The sequence below is a fragment of the Podarcis bocagei genome, assembly GCF_964188305.1.
Source record: "Podarcis bocagei genome assembly, chromosome: 11".
NCBI lineage: Eukaryota > Metazoa > Chordata > Lepidosauria > Squamata > Lacertidae > Podarcis > Podarcis bocagei.
Window position 1 is genome coordinate 38668795 of NC_138136.1, and position 13858 is coordinate 38682652.

Genomic DNA, 13858 nt, shown 5'->3' on the forward strand with positions numbered 1-13858 from the left:
TGGGAGGTGTCTAAAGAAACCAGTGTGGCTACATAAGGAGCTTACAGATAAGCAGAGATGTAAGAAGGGAATGTATTAGAAATGGAAGAAAGGAGAAATCACAAAAGAAGAGTATACACAACTAGCCAACAGTTGCAGGGAGAAGGTCAGGCAGGCCAAAGCTCAGGTTTGCAAAAGAGTTTAAAAATAAATTGAAAAGGTTTATTTGGCAATGTTTAAAGCAAGAGGAAGAACAAGTGGTATTCCCCTTGTATGGCAAGGACTGAGAAATACTACTGAGTGACAGCGGGAAGGTGGAACTGCTCAATGCCTACTTTGTCCCTGTCTTCGTCCAAAAGGAAAACAGCGTCCAACCTGGTGATAACTGAATAAACAATGCAAGCAAGGAGCTGCACCTCAAGATACGAAAAGAGGTGGTAAGGAAACAACTAGCTCCTTTAAAAGAATTCAAATCTCCAGGGCCTGATGCACCCAAGGATGCTAAAGGAGTTTGCAGATGAAATCTCAGGGCATCTATCTATAACCTTTGAGAATTATTCAAAAACTGGTGAGATCCCCGAGGACTGCAGGCAGGCAAATGTTTTCCCCATCTTCAAAAAGAGGAAAAAAGAAGACCCAGTTAACTACTGACCAATGAGCTTGAAATTAATGCCAGAAAACACTTGGTCTGTGAGCACTTAGAAATGGATGCTGTGGTTACTAAGATATAGTGTGGGTTTTTCAAAAAATAAGTCATGCCAGACAAATCTCTCTCTCTCTCTCTCTCATTTTGCTAATTTAAGTTCTCCAATCTGTTAAGGTCATCTTGAATTCAGATTCTGTATTCTGCTGCATTGGCTTCCCCTCCCATTTTGGGGTCATCTACAAATTTGATGAGCATCTCGATAACTTCATCCAAGTCATTGGCTAAAGGTGTTGAACAACAATGGGCCTAGGACAGAATCCTGTGCCCATTCGTCACTTTTTCCCAGACGACAAGGAGCCATTAGTGAGCACTCATTCAGTCAGACAACCAGCTATAAATCCACCTAACAGACATCTCGTCCAACCCACATGTTATCCAGCTTCTCTGCAAGAATATCATGGGGGATTCTGTCAAAAGCTTTACTGAAATCAAGATATACTATGTCCATAGCATTCCCCTAATCCACCAAGGTAATGTTCATGAAAGCTTTGAAATATTTCCCTTGTTTAGCACATTTAAGTTCCACTTAAGTTAACTCACTTTTGTAGTGGCTGGTTCCACTAGTCTCTGGCGATGTCTTGTTGAGCTGAAATGGCTCTTCTGAGGTGTCCCTTCCTGACAGTGAATAAAAGGTGGCAAAGGGAGGGAGGGACAAAAAGGGGAAAGATGGATCATGGGAAGGGATGGAATGGAAAATGACCAGGGAAGGGAGAAGGAGACTATTTAACTAAAGTGTACTTTCACTCTGTTTCTAAAAAATCAATAAACAATTGCAACATTAATGTAAAGATAGAGAGAGTCAGTAATAACACAATGTGATAACTTTGGATGGATCACATCCATAGTAAAGTGATAGTTCTATTAGTTTCATTGGGAGACATTTAAGCACTTGCTTAACTCACTGAATTCAACAGATTTTCTCAGTGCTCAATGTTGGATTATATCCTATATGTTTAATAAATACCGTTATTTTAAAAATGCACCTGCTGTCCATATTAATTTTATTATAGGTAGCCCTGAACCAAATCTTTATTATACCCTTGGCATTAACAACTACTCTCAAAAGCACAAGATAAAAATAATGTACTAAGAATTTAATATATAAAAATTTCATTTTTAATATCAAAAATAACTTTTAACATCAACATCATTCAAAACAACTGCTTTTAATAATTAAATTAGTTATTTCCTAAACAATACACCTTTTAAATATTAAATTAATGGGTTAAACCCATTTGCACTTACACACTTGTGCTGTTGGTAAGTAAATTTTGTTTATAAGAGAAACCATGGCACCTTGTAATGTTTAGAAAATTGGGGTGCTAGAAAGTTCTTTTTTATATCAAGTGACATTTTAAATGTGAAGTTTAAGGCTGCAATGGTCTAGGGCAGAGATGGGGAACCTGCAGTCCTCCAGATTTGGGGGAGACTACAACTCCCAACAGCCTTGATCATTGGCCATATTGGTTGAACCTGATGGAACATGGAGTTCAATAGAATCAGGAAGGCCACAGGTTTCCATCTCTGATCTAAATTGGTATCATCCTGCTTGGTATCTCCATAATATTCTACCTATGGTATACATGCAAAATGCTCTATCTCCACCTTCACACACCAACCCACTCATGACATCCAAGAGATTTTAAAAATCAGCATGATGTGGATACGGAAATGATAAGAAAGCAAGTTAAAACTACTGTAATATCACATCAGCACTTTAAATGCATGCAGATAGGGTCTCATACATACAGGATTCACAGGGAATCAAGGAATCATGATCAATCAAGTACTTAACACATGAGATTTAAGGTATCTTAATTCCTACTTTGTATCTTTCATTTAACTTCTTAAAATAAACCTAGCATTCAGAGCGTAACACAGAGCATGCGTTTTTAAAACACATATGCACAATATATCTTGTGTGTCCTCATTATATCACAGTAGTTCTGTATTTATTTATTCCAGTTTATTAAAATGGGGGCCTGCCTTCCATCCCTTCCAAGGCTCCTCCTCTCCCAGATGTTTCCCAAGCAGTCTCAAACTGTGTCTGCACCCTTCTGGTCTCTGTTCTGCCCTCTTCATTATTCTGAGCATTCTTAGGGTAGGAGAGCTTGCTACAACAGGAGAGGGAGATCCCCTGGATTCTTCGGCAGCCTCTTGACCCTGCTTCCTCTGCTTCAGCCTTGAGTCTGAACTGCTGCTTGTCACGGGTCCTTTCTGCTCAGTAAACCCTGTTGCCCCTTCAGCATTCAGCTCCTCCTCCCAATCTTCTCCCTCTGACCTCTCCTACATGTCCTACCACCAATCCCCTGGCTCTGAGCCTTCCTCCTCTGGGGTTCCCCGGCTGGTGCTTCCCATCACTCTTCTTCATCCAGCCAGTCCCTGATCTGACACAGCTCTGAACACCTGGGTTCTCAGTATAACACTTAACCAGACTAGAGGCATTATCAAAATTCATAGGAGTACATACTACACTTGGGAGCTGGCTAGGAGGGCCGGATTCTGGCATGAGGTCCTGAAAACAGGTTGACAATACGCTTGGTATACTGGCCAGCTTGCTACCCAATGGCCTCCATCACTGAGCTGGCTGAGTTGTCTCACAGGAGTCCAGGCCTGTGATCCGAGACAACTTCAACAGCCCAGCCAAGGATCAACGTAAAGTTATGTAGCAGTGTCTAGCATCTTGCCAATGTTATCTGTCCACTTGCTGTTAGACAAGGTCTTCCCATAAAGTGTTGTGATCAAGTGTCATAGGGGTAACTCATTGATGTGGAAGACACAAACCAACCAAATCAGCTTACGACCAATCTTGACCTCTACCCAATGCATGATACCACCATTCCAGCCAGTGTCAACATTTGTAGAATCAAGTCCAGTGGCCTACAGCCTCTTACCAATCCCCTTATTCATGAGATCTACAAGATTATGAACAATAACTTCAGTTAGTTTTTCTCTCTTTGGGCCTTTCTCCAGAGTGCAGAGGTGGAGATATCTTTCACCTGGCTCACTGCACACAGAATAATGCTGTTCTCTGATGATGTTGGGGGAACTGCTGATCCGCACTGTCTGCTTTCAGAATAACTTTAGTTGTATTTTCATGGCCGTCAAAAAAGATGCAGTCCTATTCACCCTTCTGGCAAAGATTGTCAAATTCTTGATCCAGGGATTTCATAACGTTTTCTTGGGCCCTCTTGACTTTATTATGATCAACGTCCTCTTCAGTGATCAAGCCAGCATCCATAAAGGTGGCAGCAGTGATGGCAGCTGTAGCACACAGGCCAACACCGTGTCTGATGCTCTGCAGAACAACATTATGTATTTCTAATGTGATGTAATCTGTCTTTTTATTAGAATTGGAAGGTGTACTTGGTTTTCCTAATGTCAATTCTTAACTTCCCATATTTCCATCTTGGGCATCAGCCATTTTTTATTCATTTTCATCAGCAGAGAAAATATTTCATTTGATGATATTGAAGCATCCTGCTTACTGTTCTGCTTATATTGAGTGAGACTTCTTCTCTCGCCTTCTTGCCACCTCCTCTTTTTGACTTGTCTGTTATGCTCAGGCAGATCTGGCAAGCCAATCAGATGTGGTCCAGTAGAACCAGTCCTCTCTCTCTCTGACTTTTAATGAAAACAATTTCCTTCACAGGGATCTTCACCTCAATAAGGTATATACAGTTAATGTGAGCTTCCTTTTTGCAACTTTTTGCATACATATAAAATATGTATAATATAAAAATAATAAGAAAAATATTGGTATATAACATTAACTGCGAGAACTTGGCATCATTTTTAATTATTTTATGCAATTTTACACACATTCTCCACAATTTTTTTTAATAAGACCAGTTTGAAGTTACTGGCACTTCCACAAAAACATAAAAATGTCAATATTTTTATGTAGTTATTTACCCTGCAAAACTAACCAAAATATGTTCTGAATTCCCAAGTCATGTTACAACATTTTAGCACCCCTCATTTTGGAATTTGAAAGTGGAAAAATTCAACACACCCTATGTTATATATAACTATCAAGTTACTGATAAACATACAGTCTCTTCACCATCAAAAGTTTACAGAAAAATGTTTTCTATGCAGTAATTCATTTGATGCGTTAACAAAGCTGTCTGGAGAGATAATAGCTCAAAAGAAATTATCTTTCAATAAGTGCATTTCCCAAAGGTCATTTTATTACTAAGACAGATAATTGGCACTGCCACAATCTGACAAACTATAGTTCTATGCAGTGGGAAGTGGCATGAACATGACATATCATATGAGTAGAAACTTTCCTTAATTTATGCAAGAAACAAGTGTTTATATCAATGTTAAAATGTATCTGAAAATTTGGTGGTCAAATATCTCAGATTAGGTCATAATCTTAATGAAAATAAATAGTATTGTTAAGAAAAAATATCAAAGGAGGCAGAAGGACAATTATTCTTAGAAACATATTCATGCAATTAGATGAGAGATATACTTTTACCATATGGTCAAACAGTAATAAAGTAATAGTCTTGTCTGGAAGGTAGGAACAGAAGCAATTACTTTTAAATTTGTCCAATTCAATTTGAGAACCTGCCACGCACAATTTAGGTAACTTCTATTAAAAATAATAAGAATGAATATTGGTCCATATCCAAATACAGAAAACATCAAATATTGATAATTCTAAGGAACAGGTTGGCTGATTTGGAAAGTACAGCTAACTAGCATTCAGAGGACCGTGAAAATGGTGCTTGGTACAGGTCCAAAAATGCAATGGAATTGGATTCAAACCATCCTTGGATACCTCTATAGAGACATATTGCTTGCTAAAGGATTTGACATGAAGGAACATTAAGTTTATGGTTTTCCTTTCAAACAGAACACCAAACAGTCAGCTTTGTAACATATTGTACACATTATCAAGAAATGTTGGTGCAATTATCAAAAGGCATTAATGAGAAGTACGATACAAGCTGTAGACATTTAGTTTGGCCAAATGCCAAACGCTCCAGCTATTAATGTAGCAGCTCTTTTTTCTGCTACACGAGGCCACTAGACTACAGAAGGAGTGAACCCATGGGAAACAGTGTTAACTCTTTTGTGAAGCTTAATATAGCTTTAATAATAGTACAATTGACTGTTACAAATAAAGAGCCTTTGAGATAGCTTGGCAAACACATAATGATAGATAAATGGCTTGAAAACATCAGACAAAGCAAGCAAATACACTGCTCTCTGTTATGCCAATAGAAGCATCACCTAATCAGAAAATAATTTGAGCAGTGAGCCCAGTATAGAAACACAATCATAGTGTTTTGTTCTGATGTACAAGCTTCTGATAAGGATCACGTTCTCAAGAAATACATTCTTCCTGTTTGCAGCTGAACCTGGCTGTGCAGAGAGCTAGTTCGCTGGTTCCCTGCAACTCATTTCCACTTGCCTCTTCAGAGCAGTTTAAGGATGGGGTTAAAGTGAGAAATGTCCATGAGCATACATGCAGCATTTTTAATTTTAAGCTCCCCCATAAAGCATGTGTGGCAGGATAGGCAAAAGAATATACTGGTTTTGTGCTTTTATATTGTTGCAGTATATTTTTATGATACAGCATTGTATAAATATTTTTTTAAATAAATAGAAAGGTAAATAAATAGATAAATAGTGAGCTGATGTTTAATTCACTAATACACCTGTCAATGGCATTCCAAACAAGGGAGGAAGCTACATTCACCTCACTGGGGAAATATGCATTTTGACTCCTGTTTGCCAAAACTGTGGATTTAAATTGTGTGGAGCTGAAAATGAGGTCAAAAGGTATGTCATCTGAAAGCCACTGCATTATTCTGCTTTAGAAATGTGCACAACAGCTAATGATGGGCATCATTTAAGCATTATAAGAACAATGCAGAAGTTTCCTATTGTTATGAAAGAATAAAGATGTTTAGCATCCAGAACAGTACTCAACTAAACCTGTAAAATGCATCTAAAAACTACAAAACAGTGAAAACTGAACTTCTGACCTACTATAAAAATATTAGATTACATGCAGCTATGGTTTCAGAGTGTGCAATCAAACTTTTGTATGCTCAAGTGCATAACTGAGAATATTAAGAGTATTAATGGTGTATAGCCCATTATAAGAACAACAACAAAAATCCATGTGGAATATATGAAACAAGACCTCTGTCCCTAGGGGGAAACAGTGTTTAGCTCCATTCTGATCCATTTAGTATATACTAAAAATGCTCTTTATTCTTTTTTTAAAAAAATGGTCTAATGAGCAGGTTTTCTTTTCTGTACCATTATTGTTTTCATTACCATGCAATTACTGTGGTAAATACTGATTAGGACGTCTAATTTCTCAATAATCAATTAAATCAACAAAAGGAACAATCCCACACAAAGTCTCTGGAATTTTCTACTATCTCACTTCCTCATATATAAAGCATTGTTTTTCATTAATACATATAGTAATGCTTCAAGTCATTTGTGTACTTCAAGTCATTTGTGTACTTCCATTTCACTATGAGCAACAGGATGCAGAGCTTCCTTTCCCACCAGAACATCTAATTACCCTAGATTTCTGAGACCAGGAATGCTAAAAATTAGGTCAGAACTCAATCTAGACTATTGTTTATATTTTTTTGTACTTGTTATGAGTTTCTTTCGATAAGCAATTTTGTAAGCAATCTTTATTTGATTTCACTGACACTTTGAGTACTTATTTTCTCTCTGTTTCACACACAGGGGCTGGTGGGGCAGGGGGACTGGATTACAATGAAAAGGAACTATCTGTGTACACCTAGGGAAACTCCACATACCATGCAATTTCCTCTGAGTTTTCAAACAGCTTGTCTTGTTGGCTGTTGGGAGTTCCAGCTCCTTACATGGTTCCCTCACCCACTCAAATGATTCATTTGATTACAACCTGAATCTGCAGTTTGATCATACTTTCTGTGAGAGCAGAAATATGCCCAAACGTACTATAAATGATTAAATCCCCTAATGGTTCCTTCACCTGGAAAAGTTCTTTGGAAGAACAAAAGTAAAAGGCCTAGATTGCTTCCCTTTGAACTTCATCCAGAAGAAGAGCTTGCCCTCTCCAAACCAAGAAAGCACTGTCTCAGAGATGCATCTGTGCAGCAGCCAGTGCCAGGCAGCAGCACCCTCTTCTGCTGGCCTCCTTCACTGGGCTGGCTTGCTCTCGTGATGAGAGATCAGTAGGCCAAACGGCCTTGGCTTCCCCTGTATTGAACTGCCTTGACTGGGGAATTTGCCACTGTAACTACAACTATCACAATTCTAACTGCAATAGCATATAAATTTCTGCTGAGGCTGTCAGGAACACGGGCAGTGGTGGGTGCTGCTTTTGCTTGCACAGACCTTCTGTCTTTTCCTAACTTTCTCTAACTGAAGACAATGTTTGTGGCTTGTCAATATAAAAATTAGTTGCAACCCAACTGATTCACTCAGTAATTGAGTGAGGATTGGAATTTTTGCATAAACCCTGATTTGAAGTCTCCATATTTATTTATGGTGTGCACAAGGACTATTCCTTATTGGGATTTCACTGGAGTTTCTATAGTGGCATTAAGGCTGCCCCCACAGGTATTTTGTACCACACAGATTCTGAAAGAGGTGAGACGGAAGCTTTCTGCCTTTAGGAGCTACACAACATAGGCAGAGGAGAAGAGCTTTCAAGGGCTGGCTGGAAAAATGGGCTGCACACCTAGTAACCAACACCGCAGAGGGCTTACACTGCTTAGCAACTCTGCAGCACTATCACCATCATGGAGTAGCTGAGGGCCTCCTCTTCTGGACAGCTATTACTATCTCTGTTGCTCTCACTGCTTTGCAGCAGTGGGTTCTATAGCCACCGTCTCCTGTTCCAGACAAAGAGGCAGGCAGTCACTGACAGACTTGACATTGCTTTGGTGTTAGCCACCTTGTGATTTAGTAAGGTTGGGAGCATGCAATGCAATATCCTGGTGCCCTGTCTTCTTGAACTGGTTGTGGGGGAAAGCCCTGCCACAGAGGCTGACAAACATTTTAGGCTGAAATTGGTCTTCAACAGAACCACTGGTCCTCTCAAAATGAAAATTATGTTCCTTGATGTAGAAGGTATACCCTGAAACTGAAAGGTTCAATTGACAGACCTTTGAATACTTTTTAAGGACATATTAAGCTGTCCACTAACTAAATTTACATAAAATTATAAGCAATTTACAATCCCTTTTCCGAAATCTTTGTATTTATCACATCCTTTATGCTGTCATCGTTTTCTTCTCTTTCACTGCTCTCCTCTCCATTCTACAGTTGTCTGCAATTTAATTTTTTCCCACACTCCCAATGCACCATGGGTGATATACACTGAACCCTGAACCCCAGTAGCACAGTGGGTCTGGCTGTTAACCAGTAAGTTGATAGTTCCAGCCCACCCAGGGACAGTGAAGGGGGTTGGGATAAATGACCCTCAGGATCCCTTCCAGTTCTACAGTTCTATGATTCTATAAGATCTCTAAGTTTACCAGAACCACACCTTATGATCAACCATTCCCCCTTATGCCTCTGTCTATATTGCGGTTTCTATAAATGAACTGGAACACTTCTACAGTTCAACTACTAGTAAGTCCTAAAACTGTAATCTCAGTCTTTCTAGAATCCTGTACAATGGGAGCTTCCTCTGACTTCATGATAAGGGTCATATTTTGTGATTGTTCCAGCGCAAATAATGTTTAAAAATATTTGGCACCTTAGATTTAAAAAGTTTTAAATTCTGTATCCAATGTCATTATCTCAAAGACTTCCACCATTACAATGGGTCTTCTCCTCCCTTTCTTCTTCCTGTATGCTCCCACCACCAACTACAAATCTGTTTTCGAGTTCGCCCAACAAAGCAGATTTGGGAGGCTCGGTAAGAGAAGAAGTCATTTTGCACAGGCAGAAGTCCTTGTGCTGACAGGATGGCCTTGTGGGATAGAATGTATATTTGTGGGATAGAATGTATATTTAAAAAATTGTTTTAAAAATCACAATAAAATTCTAATAATTTAAGAAAAAGCACAGAACTTGACAAAACACAACCAGATATACCCAATCACAATAGACGGAGTAAAAATCACAGCCAGTTGCACCTTAGAAGACAATGAGATGTGGAACAAGGTTTCAGAAGGTGAATGAAACTCCATTTTATGATGTGGTCTTGAGTTAAAGTTTGTAAGTCAACCCAGTACATTTCACTGCAAGACAAGGTATAAACAAATAAATGTATTAACAAGATAAAATTGGGAGGCAGATTATGTGAAAACAAACATAAGAACATAAGAAAAGTTCTGCTGGATCAGACAAAAAGCCTACCAAGTCCAATATCCTGTTTTCTACATTAGACAATGAGATACCTATGGAAAGGCCATAAGAAGATGAGGACAATAGCCCACTTCTGCTGCTGTTCCATATTCAAATAACCCACTTCTGCTGCTGTTCCATCCAGCAACCATTATTCAAAGCCATCATGATTCCTAGTCACTGAGAACATGCATTTTTCTAATTCCCTTTTAAAACTCTCCAAGACGTGGTAACAGCCACCAATTTGAGGAACTGAATTCCATAATATACTTATGCACTGTGTGAAGAAGTACTTCCTTTTGTCTGCCATGAATGTCCCACCATTCATCTTCCCTAGATGCCTTGGCCACTGTACTCCATGTTCTAGTAACTTCCAGATTGGATTATTATAATGCATTCTATGTGTGGCTACCCTTAAAGATGGCTGAGAAACATTTTGTTCCAAAATGCAGCAAGCAGATTACTGGCTGGGGTTCCTTTCATATCTCATATAACAGCTGCACCAGTTGCCAGTTCACTTCCGACCCAAATTCAAGGTGCTCAAGTTATTGTTTAAAGCTCTAAATGACTCGTGCCCCCAAATACCTGAAAGATCGCCTCCTTCCCTAAAGACCCTCTCTTGTGCCAAGATTGGCAGAAGCAGCACTCTTAGTTGTTCTATTGCTCTTAGAAGCTTGGGGGGGTGATGGTCCAGGAGGGGGCATTCTCTGTGGCAGCCCCTAACTGTAGAACTCCCCACATCATCTGTCTCTGTCAACAGTGCCATATTTTATGCCATCCAGAGTCTTATGGGAAGTTCTAATAGGAGGGCATAACAGCATAAATGATGATAATAGCTATATCAGAATTAATCAGATACTGTTTCCTATGAAAAGCATTCCAAGTCACTGTCCCTTGAAGATCTATGCTAGATGATAAAAGAGACAAGTATCAGTTCTACAAACTATATAAAATGTTTGGGCCTCCTCATGACTCAAGGTGTATTTAACCAACAAGCTATAAAAGGATGCCTCAATATCACACTCCCACATCAAAGGCTAATGCATATAAAATACTCTGATCACAGTATCTCCCCTGCCAGGTAAGTAGCATATAACAAATATACTCTGGTTTCTCTTCAGATCACATACAAAATATTATGATGTTGAGGATATACCTCGCACCAGGAGTTGAGATCAGCTGAAACAATCAAGTCTACAGGGCCATTTATCAGACATGACAGTTCCACTAGGCAGCACCATACACAGATGCACCAGCAAAACAAGGGTAGGTGGGTGTGTTTTGCCACCTACATTGCTATGAAATTCTGTTCTTTAAAAAAGATGCTGCCACAGATTGTCTGCTACATATAGGTACAATATGTGTCCCTCAACTGCCTCTCTGCTGAATAGTTTGAAATGCACTGTATGCCAGATACATACATTAGGAAGTCTCTGTCCCTCAGCCAATCCCCGCCCCAAAATTCATGTTCCTTCACACATCAGGAGAGGAAAAATGTACCCATGTCTTCTAAGTTAACACACATATCAATATCTGCAATAATTTTATACTGAATCAGATATATTCTTAAGAAAGCTTTTATGGAGTGTTAAGAACCCTCACAGAGGAGAATATAGTAACTGATACACCTCAGTGTAGAGGTGCTCTTTAATGAAAGAGACCATAAGGCACAGTGACATCAGCAAACCTAGCCACGTGTCAACAATGCTAATTGATGCTTTAAGGACTCATATTTTTCATACAAGAACATGGTAGAAAGACAGAGTGCAATGCATAAAGAAAAGGTGAGTACAATAAAATATTGTGCTTTAGCAAGTACTAAATGCATACTGGTAAAGTAGAGGATAGGTCTTCCCTCTAGGCATGATAATTGCTAGATTTTGACACCTTAATTTTCAAAAAAAGAGGGGGGGAGTGCACGGATTATTTAAAACTTTTTGAAAGTATACTACAGAAGTTAATAGCAGAAGAGTGTGGTGGTGTATTTTTTGAGAAATTGCTTGATTTTTATTGAAGACAGAAATGTCCTTTACAATAAAAAAAAAACCTGATTGGTTTTATGCAAGCACTATATTTACTAAAAATGTAACAACTTTGGCTTTTTAAATCCTATAGTCAAGAAATTTGTTTATACTTGCAGCAACAATAATAAGCATGGTTCACTTTAGCCACAGTCATTCCAATGTTTTAGGATACATGAGTTCAACATTATAAACTATGATTTCTCCAATAGTATCAATAAAAACAAAGGAAACTATATTATTTTTTTAAAGGCTCCGGAGTCCAGAAAGCAATTTTCTCAAAATGCCTCAACCAGCTCATGTTATCTAGCATTGATAGTTTGTACTGTAATATGGTATTGTTGGTACATGAAAACCACTACACTTCATAACACTGAGCAGTTAACAAAGCATCTTTCAGTAAGGACTTGCAGTTAAGAGCTGAAGAGTTTACAAAACTCCCAGCACTCTAAAAATATACAAAGCTGCAATTTAAAGCCCCTCTGTACTACATACTGAAACAATGGGGTTGTATAGCAAACATGAGGAAGGAAGTTTAGTCAAAGATGAATGACCAAAGCATATTCATTCCTAAACAATAGACTGCAACAATGAAGTTTAAAAGTATTGGTACACCCACCTTCAGTTGTAAAAATTATATTACTTTGTTTAAAATTCATATATCAAATGTTGGTTCATATAAAATATTGAAGTGCTTGTGCTTAATCCATTAATGTGTTCTTTAAAAAATACTTTTAAAAGACAACAAAATACTTTTAAAATACAACAAAAACGAAAACACATCCACCTATGAACTTGAAATCAATCACACTCTAGCATAACTTTGTGCCTTATTCCTAAAACATAATCCTACAAGTTTCAAACTTGCAATGAAAAAAAACCTCAGTACCCATGTATGCTATTTAATTCTGAGAATAAACCTTTAATAATTACCAACATTTATTTGAATGCTAAATGGTCCACACTTAAGGTTATTTTTGCACATGTCAGTCATCATAATGTTACTAAATATCACATTTGTAGCTCTTTAGTGTCAGCTTATATTAAAAATCAAACTTCATTCCTCAAGGAAATGTTACTAGAGAGAATTACAGTATTTTTCACCCCTCCTGGGGAAGGAAGGCAGGCAGTTTTCTGACAAGGAATTCTTTGATGAGCCATCTATCATGCTGTACTTGTGGCATGACACCCAACACTATAAAATTATCCCTAGGTTTTTGCATAATACATGAATGCAAATCAAACTTTTGCAACACAATTCCTCACTGAGAAAGCATAACTCATGAACTAGGTAACCTACCTGAAGCCCTCGTCTCCTCAGAATGCTGGACTCGTCCATTGCTTCCCTCATTCCTTCCACAACAATATAGCCATGCTGTACTATCTCAGACTTCAGCACACTTAATTCAGATCCTAGCAGCTGCTAAACACTTACATCACAGCTTATCTGATTGGAGAGGAAAAGTCAGCTGACTACAGCCAGTTATTCTCTCAGTAACTTCTGAGCTCATGAATGCTTGCAGTACTGTGTTACAAAGCAGCAAGTGGGCTCCAGACACCTAGCACGTTTATCTAGGCAGGAGCAGCTATTCAGCAGAGGAAATCCTGCAAGAGCACTGCTACGCTCCGAAAACAATAACCCCGGCATCCTGTGCTAACAGCAAACTGTTTTGAGCACAGACTATAGGTCAAGCTTTTGAGAGGAAGTGTGAGGTCAAAATGTCTGAGTTAATCAGCAGTGACACCTCAAGAGAAGGCAAAAGCCGATAGAGGAAAAAACGAAGCATAGCTGGTCACTCAAGCAGCACAACAAAGTCTG

General features: G+C 38.6%; 1 protein-coding gene across 6 annotated transcripts in view; it reads right to left on the reverse strand.

The window, feature by feature from the left end:
- Positions 1-13858, reverse strand: part of MAST4 (microtubule associated serine/threonine kinase family member 4) — a gene marked incomplete at its 5' end in the record, with an annotated part of 208979 nt that overhangs the window by 143358 nt on the left and 51763 nt on the right. For 3 of the 6 annotated variants that reach the window (XM_081212588.1, XM_081212589.1, XM_081212586.1), the window contains one exon: positions 1226-1300. The exons of the other annotated variants lie outside the window; for them this stretch is intronic. In XM_081212588.1, coding sequence (XP_081068714.1) covers positions 1226-1300 — 75 coding nt within the window. The remainder of the gene's footprint in view (positions 1-1225; positions 1301-13858) is intronic. 6 annotated transcript variants of the gene reach the window in all.